The sequence below is a fragment of the Necator americanus genome, chromosome IV (assembly GCF_031761385.1).
Source record: "Necator americanus strain Aroian chromosome IV, whole genome shotgun sequence".
Classification (NCBI taxonomy): domain Eukaryota; kingdom Metazoa; phylum Nematoda; class Chromadorea; order Rhabditida; family Ancylostomatidae; genus Necator; species Necator americanus.
This window is the reverse complement of record NC_087374.1, coordinates 5907987-5922831: the sequence shown is the minus strand read 5'-3', so window position 1 is coordinate 5922831 and position 14845 is coordinate 5907987. Positions and strand designations below refer to the sequence as shown.

At 38.7% G+C, this 14845-nt stretch overlaps 4 protein-coding genes across 9 annotated transcripts in view; 3 read left to right on the top strand and 1 right to left on the bottom strand.

Moving 5' to 3' along the window:
• Positions 1-982, top strand: part of RB195_000476 (uncharacterized protein) — a gene marked incomplete at both ends in the record, with an annotated part of 60124 nt that extends 59142 nt beyond the window's left edge. For all 4 annotated transcript variants that reach the window (XM_064196849.1, XM_064196848.1, XM_064196850.1 and 1 more), the window contains 4 exons: positions 190-301; positions 358-511; positions 629-825; positions 884-982. In XM_064196849.1, the coding sequence (XP_064052728.1) occupies positions 190-301; positions 358-511; positions 629-825; positions 884-982 (562 nt within the window). The remainder of the gene's footprint in view (positions 1-189; positions 302-357; positions 512-628; positions 826-883) is intronic.
• A 1388-nt stretch (positions 983-2370) lies between these two features.
• RB195_000475 (uncharacterized protein) lies at positions 2371-7653 on the bottom strand (the record flags this gene model as incomplete). Of its 2 annotated transcripts, none has more annotated exons than XM_064196845.1 (7): positions 2371-2417; positions 2485-2555; positions 2626-2750; positions 3188-3298; positions 5312-5392; positions 6943-7090; positions 7562-7653. In XM_064196845.1, the coding sequence occupies 7 exons, from the start codon at positions 7651-7653 to the stop codon at positions 2371-2373; spliced, it is 675 nt and encodes a 224-aa protein (XP_064052726.1). The 2 variants fall into 2 exon arrangements, with proteins under 2 accessions (XP_064052726.1, XP_064052727.1); XM_064196846.1 differs by lacking the exon at positions 7562-7653 and adding an exon at positions 7222-7280.
• On the top strand, positions 7590-10117 carry RB195_000474 (uncharacterized protein; the record flags this gene model as incomplete). Of its 2 annotated transcripts, XM_064196844.1 has the most annotated exons (8): positions 7590-7643; positions 7712-7760; positions 7827-7851; positions 7902-7909; positions 8099-8139; positions 8193-8245; positions 8436-8586; positions 9995-10117. In XM_064196844.1, 8 exons carry the CDS (start codon positions 7590-7592, stop codon positions 10115-10117), a joined length of 504 nt encoding a protein of 167 aa, XP_064052724.1. The 2 variants fall into 2 exon arrangements, with proteins under 2 accessions (XP_064052724.1, XP_064052725.1); XM_064196843.1 differs by lacking the exons at positions 7590-7643; positions 7712-7760; positions 7827-7851; positions 7902-7909 and having other exon boundaries at positions 8127-8245.
• A 204-nt stretch (positions 10118-10321) lies between these two features.
• RB195_000473 (uncharacterized protein) lies at positions 10322-14757 on the top strand (the record flags this gene model as incomplete). Its single annotated transcript, XM_064196842.1, has 7 exons — positions 10322-10420; positions 10478-10534; positions 10585-10689; positions 12406-12520; positions 13869-14029; positions 14508-14608; positions 14661-14757. The coding sequence occupies 7 exons, from the start codon at positions 10322-10324 to the stop codon at positions 14755-14757; spliced, it is 735 nt and encodes a 244-aa protein (XP_064052723.1).
• Between the last annotated feature and the right edge of the window lie 88 nt (positions 14758-14845).

Sequence of the window (14845 nt, the reverse complement as noted above, 5' to 3'; positions counted from 1 at the left end):
AATGTAATGCGGTCTCGAAATATGTGCATGTTTTGCAACTGTTTTGTAACTTACGGTGCGAATTGAAACAAGTGGATTTTTGATGCAAGGCTAAATGTTTACGTACAGAGCATATGTACATATAAATAACCAATGACCTTGTTTTTTTTTTTCGAAAGAACGCTATTACTCATGTCCTCTCTGTTTTAGAGTTGTCCGACATCTTGCTGGACAGATCGTCGATGCAGGATCATCTGCCACTTTTGAAGCATGTATCGCTGGCGAACCTGATCAGATTGTATGGACTAAGAATGGGGCAGAGGTTTGATGAGTGGTATTGTTTTTGATCTCTACAGAAAAAAAAGTAGCCGTCTTCAGATCAAAAGTGATGATCGACTAGAAATAGCTAGGGATGGCGAACGATACCGACTATCGATTAGTGATGTCACATCAGCCGACGCTGGTCCGTATCAAATAGAAGTCCAACAAAAAGGGGTCAAATTGGTCTCTGTAGCTTCGCTCATCGTATCAGGTGAGTTATTTTCCTCTACACTAAAAAAGCTATCATTGTAAGGCATGAAAGTGCCAGTTATACAAGTATAAACAGTGTAATTCCCCCCAATATCTCCGTCTACGACTACAATTTTAGGAGGTGCAAATGAACCACCTGTGACCAAGTTACCTGGATCCGTTAGCGTTTCCTCCGGGTCAGCAACGAAACTAGTGCTTGAAATGTCGAACCCCGAAGGCTATACTGTACAGTGGTTCAAAGGAACTGAAAAGGTAGAAAAATCAGAGCGGATGAAATCCGTGAAATCGGGAGGCTCATTTAAACTAGATTTCAAGGTATGTTTCTCTTTCTTTACGTTCTTGTCTTGTTATATCTTCATGTTACACATTTTAGACAGTGGAACCCACAGACGAAGGCCTTTACGTAGTAAAAGTAATCAAGGACAAGAAAGCGGTTGCTAAGTACGTCGCTGCAGTACTTGTAGAACCATAGATGAACACATTGTTTTATTTCCACCGCACTCGACGACAAATACTTGAGTTACAGCCACGACTTCTACTCTTTTTAATAGATTTGCAGTCACGTCTTCTATTTCTCGTAGTATTTGTTGAGTCATTTCACGGCCTGGGACACCGTGTATGAGTCAACAACTCTGGTGATAGTGCGAAGCAATCGGTTTCGGGACAGACCGAACGCTTAGCACTTCCACTACGGTTATCTTTGCTTTTCGATGAAATCGCCGGCAAAACTTGAATTTGGTCGTAATAATTGATAAAATCCGGTGCTTACAATGTGTTTTGTAATTTAGTTGTTGCAATTTGTACTAAATATATATGTAGACGGACTTCTATGCTTTGTACTCCGTGTTTTTCTGTTACAAAACGGGGAATCCACGTATTTCCTTCCTCAGATATATTCGCATGCACTTCGAAGTCGTCGAGTGTGAGTCAGCTTCGACGTGTTGTCTTGGCCTTGGTACCAGATGAATTTGAACATAAGAACAATATTTGTCAAATGTGTTTGTAAATGTTTATTATGAATAAATTTATAAATAACACACGTGGACGAGACAAACTAGAACACAGAAATTTCCCATTTACGATATCGGCCTGCACCGTAACCGTGTGTGCAAAGGTGACAATGTTTGAAAAAATAAGAGCACCGATGCAAGCTGATGTAATTGAAGGACCAGACTGTAGGAGAGACTACAAAGCTACGCAAGATGCAAAAGTTCGAGAATATCACGGCGAGAACAAAGTAACACCAGCATCTTAAAAGCAACCTAACTGCATCGAACAACAACCATGAAAATTAGTCGATTGTGAAAAATTATCTGAGAGAATACCTGAAGAAGAGACGCATCGGACAGCTTTTTGAAAGCGAACATTCTCGAAGCGTCCACCGCATCTCGTCAAAACGGTTACTCTCTATGGAGATAAGCAGCACGGCTGCCAATTTGGTTCCCGTTTGAGAACGGCTATATTCAAAACGAGAATGACAGTGTCAATCGAGTTGTTGGAAAAGATCATCTAGTTACTCCATGATGACTGGGTATCGATCAGAAGGGAGATAAAACAGAGTTGATGGTTAGAGACTGTAGCGCCGTTTTTGACAAACACTACTGTGCATTTTCAGACGGATAGGTGAGGAGGGAGAGGATGGAGGTGGAAGAGAAAAGAAATGGACAGAAACAACTAGAAAGCCTTTCCAACAACCTATTTTTTACACCTAGTCATATTCGGGCAAAAAAGCATGGAGAAGGTGCACGGTAAATCACTGAATAAAAACACTGTATAAAACGTGATGTGATAAATGTTAGATCGTAGTGAAAATCTACGCAATATACAAATGAATGAATTTTTGCCACAGAACCTCCGAGATTAGCGCTGACTCTTTGAATGTTGAATCAACCACTGCAGAGTAATATCTGAAAACGATTTCAATTAAGCAACAATTCCAAAGACATTCAAATAAATATTATGTAGCCAACAAACCTATATTTTCTTTTTCTTTACAAGAGATTGAATAACAGCAGATTTCGCGGTTTTGTATCGCTGACAGATTCCTAAATTAGTTCCAAGTTAAATTTAATGAGCCTCTGTTTCGTAAAAGAAAAGCTTCACTGAATGACCAACATGCGTTCAATAAGTTGTCGCTCATCCAGCGCACCAGGGAGATCTTTTTTATTTCCTAGCACAAGAACTGGAATTGCATCCAGCTGAGCTTTGTCCAACAGCTGCATCAGTTCGTTGCGGGATGCCTGTTCAATAGATCGTCGTAATTTTTTTCTTTTCAATTCTATTCCTTTCTTTCTTTGAAAAATTCATCATTAACTTCAAAAGTCAACTACTACACCACTGAACAACTTTCGCTTAATATTGTTTTAGTACAGGAACAACGCTGTCGATCTGCACTAATTTTTAACTTGTCAACTCAGCCCATAACGGTTGAAGCATTCACGTAAAGAATGTAAGGTGTTTATAAAGGAATTATAGTTTCAGTGCATGTTATGCTCTATTTGCACTTTTGAGATGACTAAACCAAACGACTCTATTCAAAAATTCTATAGGGAAAGACTACAATTTTCTAATGGAAGCCTGAGAGAAATTAGGATTTTTTGCGATAAAATTTAAAAAATCGAAAGAATGTTTTATAAGCAAAGGTTTTGGCTTCTTGGAAGACACACGTAATAGCTACCTCCAGTTTGTCCTCGTCAGCAGCATCAACCATGAATACTATAGCGTTCACTCCTCGACAGTATCGCTCCCACATAGATCGAAAACGTGGTTGACCACCAATATCCCACAACTAAAGAGAAAATCAACGCAATTAGAAAAGAATAAAGAATCAAATTTGCTTCAGTCTAAGAAGATTGGAAGTTAAAACTGTAGACATTCATTTTCACTACGCACATATCTACTATTTAAGAATTGACATGCTAGAAACGCAACCTGATCGCAATGCGGAAAGACTACAGCTACAATCGATTTGATAACGTGTTCTGAGATTTCCACCTAACAGAAAAATGATTGGCCTCATGTGGGGTACGCCAGCTACACTTCGGTTTCGCCTCATACGGCTGGTACACGCAAAAATTATTATTCTCACTGTACTAACATAGAAATAAAACTTTATACTACGCGAGCTATATCTTCCTTTAAAATTGACTTTAAAGGAGACCAGTTGTTCCATTTTCAAGAACTTTATGACTCTGAACTCGATGAAAATTTGGTCAAGTCAAATCTCCTAAAGTAAAGTAATGAAGGCTAGGAACGCTATGTAATCAGTGTATTGTTACGGTATATATTACAATAGACTCGATAGCGCGGAAACGGTGGTTGAGGAGGAAAAATCTCCGTAAATTGAGAAAAATAAGTGTGTAAAAGTGATGGTTCCGTGTTTAGCATGCGTAATCGCCGGATAGAACCCAGCTGTTCAGTAACAGAAAGTCTTAACTTTTTAAAACGTGCAAAATACAGGAAAACGTGAAAAGCATCCAGCAACACATCCAAAATGAATACTGAAGCCTTCGCGCAATAATATGCACTTGAAGGCGGCGTATCACGAAACTTACAATGTTGAGGTTTTCGTGGGCAAATATTGAGTTTGGGGTGCAGACTACGAGCATGAGTGCAGCTATGGCTAATTCTCACTGACCTTCCTGGAAAACGGTGTGGGGAACGGCATTTGTTCGTACAAGGAAAACGTTCCACCTTCGAACAGCCGCTGCATCCATGAGCGAGACGTTGAAAATCATTAAGGTCTCCTTAGCAGCTTATTCAAGTGAAAGTAATGAATAGGCTGCTGAGAGAATCTCAGTGTGTACAAGGGAGGTGCATTATAACGTGCCTCGTTACAAGGGAGGAGCGTTATAACGTATAACAGATAATATAGCATCGTCAGTTTCGTGATACACTGCCTTTAATATGAAATTTGCCACGAGCATTTAAAAAAAAACTTCGAAAACCTGTAAATCAACGTGCGATCTCCAATGAACTGTCCCCTACTTAACTAACTAAAATTGTTTATTTGCTTATTAGTGATGGTTGTTCACGATATGATACAAAAGTCACTATCGACAGTGTAGTCAAGCATCTATCGGCGGCATCACCAATAGTGGTAGTCTGACAATTAGAGGAAAAAACTATGTATTAGACCGCACAAGAATGCTCACCGAAAACCTTTCTTTTCCTTCCCCCCCTCCTCTTTAAAAAAACCTCCCAAAAAAATGAGGAGGGTGAGTTTGGCTGCTAAGTGAGCAAAGGAAGTTCCCAAGATCATTATAAAAACCTTTGAGGATGCGGTCATATCGAAAATATCTGAAAAATACGCTGATTTACCACGGATTGTGTGGCAGAAAAATCTGGCAAGCACCTGGTGAAGTGCAATAACATTCTACAGGATAGGAAGCAACAAACTTAGTTGCTCCTGCCCTATTCCTTTAGGTTGTGAAGTGTTACCTAAACATAACATAGCTTTTAAAAACAGCAAAGAAAAAAAAAACAGAACTGCCTCTTGGGTTGCGTAATATCTAAAATATTTGTGTTGTCTATTAATCTACTTCTTTCATATGACTTCAGTGTACATGAATGTTCTTAGAACTGTCGCATCATCAATCATGCCAACATAACAAAGAAATATCAAGAATTCTTTAGAAAGGAAATGGAAACATGTGGTTTTTAATTGGCAGCTAGCGCCCGTAGGCTTATATGAGCATGATTCAACTGGCCGCTTGTAATTAAATAGAATATAGTACAATATTAAGCTGAAAAGAAAGAAGTCACATTAGAGGAAAAACGAAAACATCACAGCAATTCTTACCTTTATAGTGACATTGCCCTTAGTAATCTTCCTCATGTTGAATCCGACGGTTGGAATCATGTCTTCTGTGAATTGTCCGCTCTGAAAGTGAATCACTGTAAATTTTCCAATTAATTGAAATCGCAAGATGACCATTACATGGCTAATAACTCCAAAAAAGGTAGTATTTCTTGGAGCAAAACTTGAAGACATCAAGGATTTTCACTACTATTGCGCATATTCAGGTGATAATTCATTGCGAACTTTATCTAACCATTTTGGAAAATAAACTCCAATGACTCTCATGAGAGAATTATGAGGCGAAACATCTGCATACCCTCAGAATGTGACCTTTATGAAAAGTTTCACTTAACACTTCATACAACGACTTCGTAACACTTCTTGACACTTGTACATATCGCTTATTCAGTTTTCATTCGACTTCATCTGAAGCTTCTGCATCTCCAGTGAAGTTTCGCAATGAGTCACTCTTTAGTGATATAGTGATGCAGCCAGAACACAACCCTTGTTTCATTTCCATGACTAGAATTTAAATGCCACACCGAACTCGTTTAAGTCCCAAAAAAACATCCTGCAACCAGTAACCTTGTATATATTTGAAAAAAAAAATAAAAACAATTGTTCAAAAGTTGAGAGCTCGTCCCGAAAACATCTACAAAAAAAAACAACGCTACGCAAGCTTACATATGTAAAGACAATAAACTGCAAAAATCTGCTGAACACGGTATATTAGTGAAGTAAAATGTTCTGACTAACCGATTTACATCAAAAACGAGCCGTTTTATTCGGTAACTTTTGTCCATTTTGAATGCAGTTTCATGATGTGATGTTTATTCATCGTCAGATGCACCTTTTTAAAGACATCTAGTGAAAACAGTCAAAACTTTTGACTTCACTTAATAATGCCACGTCGCTCTACAACGAAGAAGTCCTACGCAATCTTTCAAGAGAAAAATCAATATTCTGGCATATATCATTTCTCCTAAATTGCAGAAATGCACGCAATCCTTGCAGGTTCACATTTTCGTACGCGTTAAAATACACTAAAGAATTGAAAAGGTAACTAAGAGAAGGTATCAGATAGAAAAAGAAGTCTGTTTGTGAAGTTGCGTTGTTATCAAACAAAAATATACAATTCAAGGTTTTACAGCAGGATTCATTATGCGAAAAGAAAGAAAAAAAAGCTTAACAAAACAAATACTTCGAACCCATTCCAACCCTTGGATGTCGTAATGAAAGAAAAGAAACGTGAGTGGTTACGAAATTCCAACAAAATCTCGCTGACAAACAAGAAAACGTAGTAAAAAAAAAGTGTTCCCGATCATTTACTACTTATATTTAATTTTAGTTAGTTGTAGTCTTGTTAGGCGCTCCTGATTCCATTTGCACATTTATCAGCTTTTATCTAATCATATACAAAATGCACTGCAAAAACGAGAGGAATGGAAGCTGCAGTAAAAGTCTGCTGATAAACCATTATTTACCAAATATCTTAAAAACAGGAATAGCCTGACATAATTTAGTCGAATTTAAGACATAAAACGATGTTCTTCCACAGATACAGGTACAACAAAACCTTAGAAATCACTGTATCGGTGAATAACAAAGCTCGAATAGTACAGTCAACTCACCGCTATAACATTCACGAATGTTGTCTTCCCAGAGTTCTGAAGCCCGACTAGCGTCAGCTCCATTTCCTCCTTCCAAAACAAGCTACGAAACCACTCCAAGACCCTGTTTATCATCGCAAACATTTTGGAGTAGAGGACAGTAGTCCAGCTAGAAAATGTGCTGTAAGAATGCTTCTGAAAATAATACTAGCATGGCTAAGAAAAGAAAAATATCGTGGCACAAATACAAGACACATAAGGCTAATATCTCGCCGATTCGAATAGAAGAACAACACAAACTTGTTCCAGGCCTTATTTAAAGCAAACGGGCAGAATTGCCCCATCACGCTACTGAACATTTCTGTAATTCATCGTATGACTCATTTGCAAGCGGCTAACGTTTGCATGTTTTCTTAAGCGATATCAGCGCCGATACTGATCGCATAAAGTCAATAGAAACATATCATTCCCTAAAGCAAAAAACAGAAATGCATCAACAATGATCATCCCACTTCATGAATGGCAAAGAGTGTGGCTCACTCACAGATCGAGAAATTTAAAGGAACTCCACGGAAAAATTCGATTTTCAAGGTGTGGTCCCGCTGGGAACCTCTGATTACGGCTTGTTGCATGCACTCACCTCGTTGAAGCTTTCTGTTCGGGTTCGGATGAGTGTGCAGCGACAGTTGCGCGAGGATTGGGATAACAGAGAGTACGAACAGGTAACATCATTACTTCGATTCAGTGAAGTAAGAACACAGACGAGCAATTCTATTGCTTATAACTTCAGATAATAGCTGACAACGTGAAGAACATCGCGAACTTCTTGTCAAGTTTCGGTTTGTTTCATTCGCCTGCTTGTTTTTTTTTTCTCCATGCATGGATTTGAAAGATGTAGATTTTAGAACTCTCTTGCCGTAGCAAACTAGCGTCGTTGAGTGATAAGCTCAATCTCCTTGAGAAAAAGGTTGAGTTCCTAGAAGCAAGAGTGCGTTTGTCCTTACTATTTCTGTTGTCGCTATATTTTATGTTGGATTTGCTTTTCTTAGCACCCCTCAGTAAATGTTTTTGAGCTGTTGGCTCCAGGAGTGTTTCGTCAATGTTGTCTCATTCTCATTTCTTACTTTACTATGACTTGATCTAAAAGTTTGTTGGTAGCGAGTCTAATTTCTCTTAGATAACGAGGGGAGATACGTTGAGCTGAAATGTCGACCGGTGGTAAAGTTGTCAAAAAAGCTGCTACTGCCTTACGCCACGTGACTCCAGTTCAGTCCATCAATAAGGATCAAGCTCGTCAATCTGTTCTTCAAGTGTACAAAGAGCTGTACGTTCCGCCCATAGTCGCCGCCGAATGTGTTCAACCGGATGGACGCATGACACTGCCGCAACGCGTGCCCTATCGTTGAACACGCGGCCTCTCTTCCTTCTCCCCACCCGAATCCCAATTGCCCGGTTGAACACATCGGACGGCGAATATGCTTTTCTTGCTGCTGGTTAAATATTCCATTTTGCAGGCAGCGTATGACTCCAAATTTCTGGTGGGATTTTGGGATGCATGATATGCCAATGGGAGTGTTCCGGTCTGTGCTGAAACAACAGTTCATGAAAAATGCTCATATAACAGATCTTCGCATCATTGACAGACTTGTAGGGGAGACGAAGCAGGTGATTTGTAATGTGCCTTAATATATAGACTTCCTAGCCATTGTGTTCTGTTAATACTTCTCTATATCAAAAGTTAAATGTTTTCAAGTAGTGTGGAAGGTTAACAATACCAGTTCGAAGGTGGACATATGAGTATCACAACGAAAACAATCATCAAATTAAGTGTTTTCTACTATTCTATATATACTGGTATATTAGTTCACGAAATACGAATATTGTCAATGAAAACATTGGAGACGCTCTGGATTCTTGAGAAAATCCTTCAGTGAACAGTGGAATTGAATCCCTCCTTGTAATGGATTGGTTATCTTCATAGTACCGCTCTGAGAGCTGTGGAATCGTTCGGTTCATTCGATAGAGCGGTGTGTAGGACAACTTACTATTTACATGTCTTCCGTTTTTCTTTTTTTTTAACGTTTATCGAAATACTAACCGTAGATAGTATTTTGACATCCGGCATTTGCCACGATAAGCCTAAGATCTTTCCGATCAACTTTCCTTTGAGTCTCTGAAGATGACGAAAAACCCAACACTTCAGGTGTACCACGTTTTTGAGTGAAAATTTCAGAGAGGATACTGAGGTTCTAAGGTACAAGAACAGTTATATGCAAGTTACAGTTAGAAAGCATTCAGTGCAATTAGTTACTAGTAGAGCCATATACCAGTTAGAGCAGTATATGCGTTTCACGATAAACTCAAAAAGTATCTCCCTTGCTCCTTTACATTACATTCACTTGGGATCCCATAAATAATGGAGATTAATGGATATTCATGATTTTATATGTGAACAAAATAGACTCATGCTGGGGATAAAATCATGGCGAATGTGAATAAAGGGTAATCACATAAGTGACTCGCTAAAAGGCTGCTATGTTGCCCAGTTCGAATGCATTTGTACTCCGATACTCCGTACCGGAACACTGAAAACTTTATTTTGTGAAGCAATGAGAATGAAAACTCAGGACGGTCAGAACGAAGAACTTCGACTGATGACGTACCGTCGCGTAAAAGATGTACAAGCTACGAGTACATCATTGTAGAGCAGCTAATGCCTAGCTTCTACACCACAGGGTCTCTAAAAAAAAACTTTAGCACCGCACAGTTGTCTACTGCAGACTGATCGGGAGCACAATTTAACGAAGAGCTTTGATAGTGGACCGTACTGTAAGAGCTAGAAATAGGAAAGTAGCAGCTGCAGGAGGATGTCCCTGACGTTTGTTCTTACCAGTTTTTAAGGCTGTACAGGAAAGATGCCATGTCGTTAAAATTCAAATGAATTTTTTGTTGTATGTATACATATATGCGTACTTCGCCAAAATATTGTAGAGTTGCTTCACTGGTGCGTATTTGTACTATGTTTTTTTTTTCATAAGTGACTTAACTACAATATGTTCAACTCCTATTTTAGCACATGTACGCGATCCGATACGCTTTCTACAATCCCGATCATGTTCGAAATTACCTATTCCGTGAGAATGTGGAAGCAAAACCGAAGGACTTTTTGTCGAAGTTCCTTAGTGGACAGGAATGAATACAAGCATGTTTAGGAAGAAACGTAGTTGTTTCTGTCTAGCTCGTCAAATGTCGTGGAAATGTATGCCATCATTCGTAATGTAGTACTAAAATAAAGTGATACCTTCATTTTGGTCGTTCTTGTCACCCGGTTCAATTCCATCTCTATTTCAACTTTCAGTGGCTTTGTTTTGTGTGATTCTATAACTGATTCCAGTTACCGATGACGTTAAAAATTATGCGTACCTTCCTGGGAAATTTTACTCCTCAATGCCGACGGCTTTGTTCTCAAGTCCATAAGTCCTCAGTGGACACAGAAGAAGTACGTGTATTCAAGGAGCTCTCCTCCCAATGGTATTTCGAAGATGGTTCCTTCAAGGCTCTGCATTCCCTTAACATGCTAAGAGTCCCGTGGATCTTGCAAAATCTAAGCAAGGTTTCTTCAATAAAAAGGGTTTTTTTCAGAATTAAAGTTGTTCTCTTTAGAAAAATGCTGAGGTCGTCGATATTGGATGTGGTGGCGGGTTGTTGTCTTTGCCGTTAGCCCGTGTTGGATTGCGTGTTGTTGGTCTTGATGCGACTATGGACACTGTAAGTGGATTAAAGGCAACATTCGTAGAAGTTTCTGATGTAGGATTCTTTCTAATAGCAGAGATATCCGAACGAAGTTTGCAAGTGTCAGAGAAGAAGCGTGGAAGCTCTTCCTGTAAATCCAAAAAACAGATTGAGCAGGAGCAAAATACTGATATCTTTACCTCACAAGGCAACTCCTGATATCGATGCTAGTTTGCAACCAAGAGCGTTTTCATTTTAGTAGATATTCTGCTAGAAATGAATTAGAGAATAAAAGAAATAGATATGCTGTTCTTCTGCTATGCTACGTCATAGCAGATGGAATCAAGGAAGAAACCATCTTCCCTGTCTGCGTTGCCGTAATCGTATTGTTTGGATTGAAAGGAAAGAAACCTAATAAGTTTGAATAAATAAACAAACTTAGTTAATTTGCTAAACTAGCGGAAATAGAATTAGATAGAGTTACAGCAATTGATTTTGTAATAGTGATAATTTCGCTGAAGACAAATACGTCGGGCGTATAATGATAATGTCCCATAATAGCGTATGTAGGATAGAATATTCGACGTTATCTTGCTTCTAGTTATGTATCTAAGTAAAATGATCATTTTGTGACCTTCTTCCTTGTGCATCAGTCTTAAAAAAATCAACCTTCTAGATGAGAAGAGTTCCCGAACCGTTACTGCATCCTTCGCCACTGCAATTTTTTAAACTCTTAATTGTCTGATCGTCATCAACATCCAACAATTATTTATAAGATATTGATATCACAGATTCATCATCTATATAATGATCTATTCTCAATGAGGGTTTCAGGAGATGTTCGCTGAGTTTGTACGAAAAGAAACAGAGGAAACCAAATATTTTCCTTTATTCCATTTGTGGTCATCGAAGGGGCGAAATGAATTCCTTCCTACAAAAAACACAAGTTAGATATTCTGAAACAGTCTAGTCTTTGGATTAAGTTTCAGCTACATGGAAGGGAGTAAAGGGTTTGCGTGAATTTTGGACATTGGTTCTTGAAACATGTATGGAATCATTTTCATTAATTTGTAGTTATGTGAGAATACGTTTTCTTTCAACTTAAGGAACACCGAACTTTTTTCAGAACTATGCTTAAGCGTAAGGAAATAAGACAACAGGACATAAAATAAGAACTCGGAAAAGGTCCTTCTTTTCTTAAAAAAAAATTATAGTCGAGTAAACTTCTGTTCTGTTGTTTAATCCTATGACGCGTATATGCTTTCTTTGAAAGAATGTGATCGTATTATTTTCTCATCACTAATGCAAGTTATTCGTCAGGGAACTTCAACTTCACATATTTGGCATACTTGTATTTATGAGTCTTTGAAAAATCCATTGATCAATACATTACTTTGTTATTTTTATGTTTCCCTACATTTGAAATATTAGTTGATAGGCGTTTATCCAAAAAAAGATCGTTCCGTTCGTCTCATTCAAATGCATTCAAAGTTTCTTGGTTTTTACCAAAAAAAAAATTAGACTTCGTTTAAGTTTGAAAGGACATGAACGGTAGTGCTGGTGTTGCTCATAGTTCTCATCTCTCGCGTGAATTTTGTTTCTTCAAATGCGTAGGTGATCAGCATATCGTTTGAACTCACGTATTATTTGTAGAGCTTGCGCCTGCTTATATACGTCGACGCAACGATTGTTGTGATGAAAGTGTGCAAATTAAGGATTCACGTTCTTTGATAGGTTATTAGTGTTGTCTAGGTGATTGCTGCTCGTGAAGCGCTCGAGTCACGTCCTTTGCAGCTTACTGGCGTATCTAAGAGAATAACCTATCATTGTGGAACAGTCGAGAACTTCTCTAAAGAACATGAACGGGGCGAGTTCCTGTTTTTTCACTTTGGCTTTATGAGATAGACGCGTTGTTCATGTCACCAAATGCAATTCCATCGTATCTGTCATCGTATCTCTTCTATCTCGAACGTTGTATTCTTGCAGGTTGTTGAAACTTATTGGTTCGTGAACTAAAACAAATCTGACTTATAGGCACAACTCCTTCACTACATCTTTTCAAGAGCATCCATGTTTAAATGTTTCGAAAAGGTTACTGATACTGAGCACATCGTTAATTTCTCCAAACGCGGTTGAAGCTATTTCATTCCTTTTTTTCCACTATTTTACTAACATACCACCACCATTGCTTGGATAAAGTTCTCTTTAATTTTATATTTCAGATGCATCGGAATCCTTCGTTCTCTATCGCGAAAGTGTTCCACTAACATATAAAAGTAAAACACGTGGGAAGTGGAGTGCATCCATAAATCCAAACTAGGATATTATTCCGTACATCACAGATTAGTCCGATATTGATTGGAGAAACGGTGCTTTGAATCTAGCAAAGTGTCTCCCTGCGCCCTATTGGTCTATACACAAAAAGTAGAAGTAAATGTGATGTTGTTTGCTTAGACATTATACATTTAACTACTCCAAATTCTTAACTGCGATGTAAAAGCATCAAGGTAGCTCTTTTTATGAAGAGTTTAATTGCGAAATCTTTGGTTTTTCATGGATGTGTTACTGTTTGTGGAGAATGATTCGCTTTGAATTCCCACTCAAATGTTCATCCTCAAGAATTCAAGCTTTAGGGAAATGTATCCTCAGATTTGAATGTAGGAAGTCACATTTGCTGTATTTATAAATTTAGTATCGCACTGGATAACGATTAAACGCATATCTTCTGTGCGGTGATGCCTCATCTCCTTTTTGGGCACACTCACTGCAGTTTAGTGCGTCGTATCGATCGCGCACGTCGCGTTTGTCGAAGTGTAGCAAGGCGATGTCCATGACCGCCCAGTGTTCTATGCCTAGTCTTCTCTCAGAACCCTTTCTCCTGCCTAGAAGAAGAGAAACTACTCTTTGGTTGTTAGATTTCCGATAGTCCCGCATGGAGCTCAGTTCGATTCTCCCCGCCCTGTTTGTGTTCGGTTCCATGTTCATTTCAACCGCGTCAATCGACCCGATCAATCTCCGGTGTTCGCTTTTGTAGTAGTTGCGCATTCCTCACGCTCTCCCATCTCTCGCTGCGCACGCATTGTTCTCCACGTGGCGCCTCTGCGAGGAGGTGGTCCAATGACATCAACTTTTTCGAATCACATTTTTTCCTTAATGCCATTATCATGCTGTTCGTATGACCATTTTTTCTCACTTTTAACACTTCGTCATTTTAGGATTTGATGCTGTTATTGCATCAGAGATTGTTGAACATGTAGCGGACCTCGACACTTTTTTGGAAGGATGTGTTCGCTTGGCGAAGCCTGGCGCTCCTCTGTTTTTCACGACAATTAATAAAACGTTAGCCAGCCGGTTTCTCGCAATCTGGATTGCAGAGGTAATTTGATTGTTCTGTATACCTCAAGCTTCTAGTCAAAAGGCAACAATTAACAGGATTGGATTAGCAGTGCTGCGGTTTTGATTGTTGTTTACACAGTTAACGAAGTTAAAATACCAAGATGAATGAATGTTGTATCTAATTATGTTAAAATCTTTGTAATGTGGAGCTGATTGTGTTTATATTAGCGGGCGCAGAAGACGTTTCCATGCTTATAGCTTCTCCAAAAGCCATCTCTGTGGCCCCATTGTTGCTGTGACAATATTGTTTTCTTTCGCCTTCTAACAATGATCTACTTAATTTTGATCCATAAAATTGTCGATATTATCATTATTGTCGGTATTGCATCCATCTCTCTGGATCGCTCTTGAAAGTTTGATCAGCTTGTGGATGCTTTCCAATGTCTATTCTGCGTCATTTCTAAATCATTTTCGATTGTGATGAGATCAATTTTCGCTGGTTGACGGTTTTTGTTCAGGATGTGTTGAACTTTGTTCCACAAGGAGTCCATCAATGGGAAAAATTTGTTGAGCCTTGCCGTTTATCTGAATCCTTGAGTCGATATGGATGTACTGTTAGGTAAACGTTTATATTTCTTTTCTTAATTTTTATGTTAATGCCTTCTTTTCAGGCTCATAAACGGTTTCACGTACAATCCTCTCACAAATTACTGGTCTTGGATTCCATCGACTGCTGTTAATTATGCATGTGTCGCCATCAAAAATTAAAATTGGAGATTTTTTTATATAATAAACCATTTAAGCACTTGCATGTTGGTTATAGCGCTGTTGCTACAGAAATGTGTTATTGATAGAT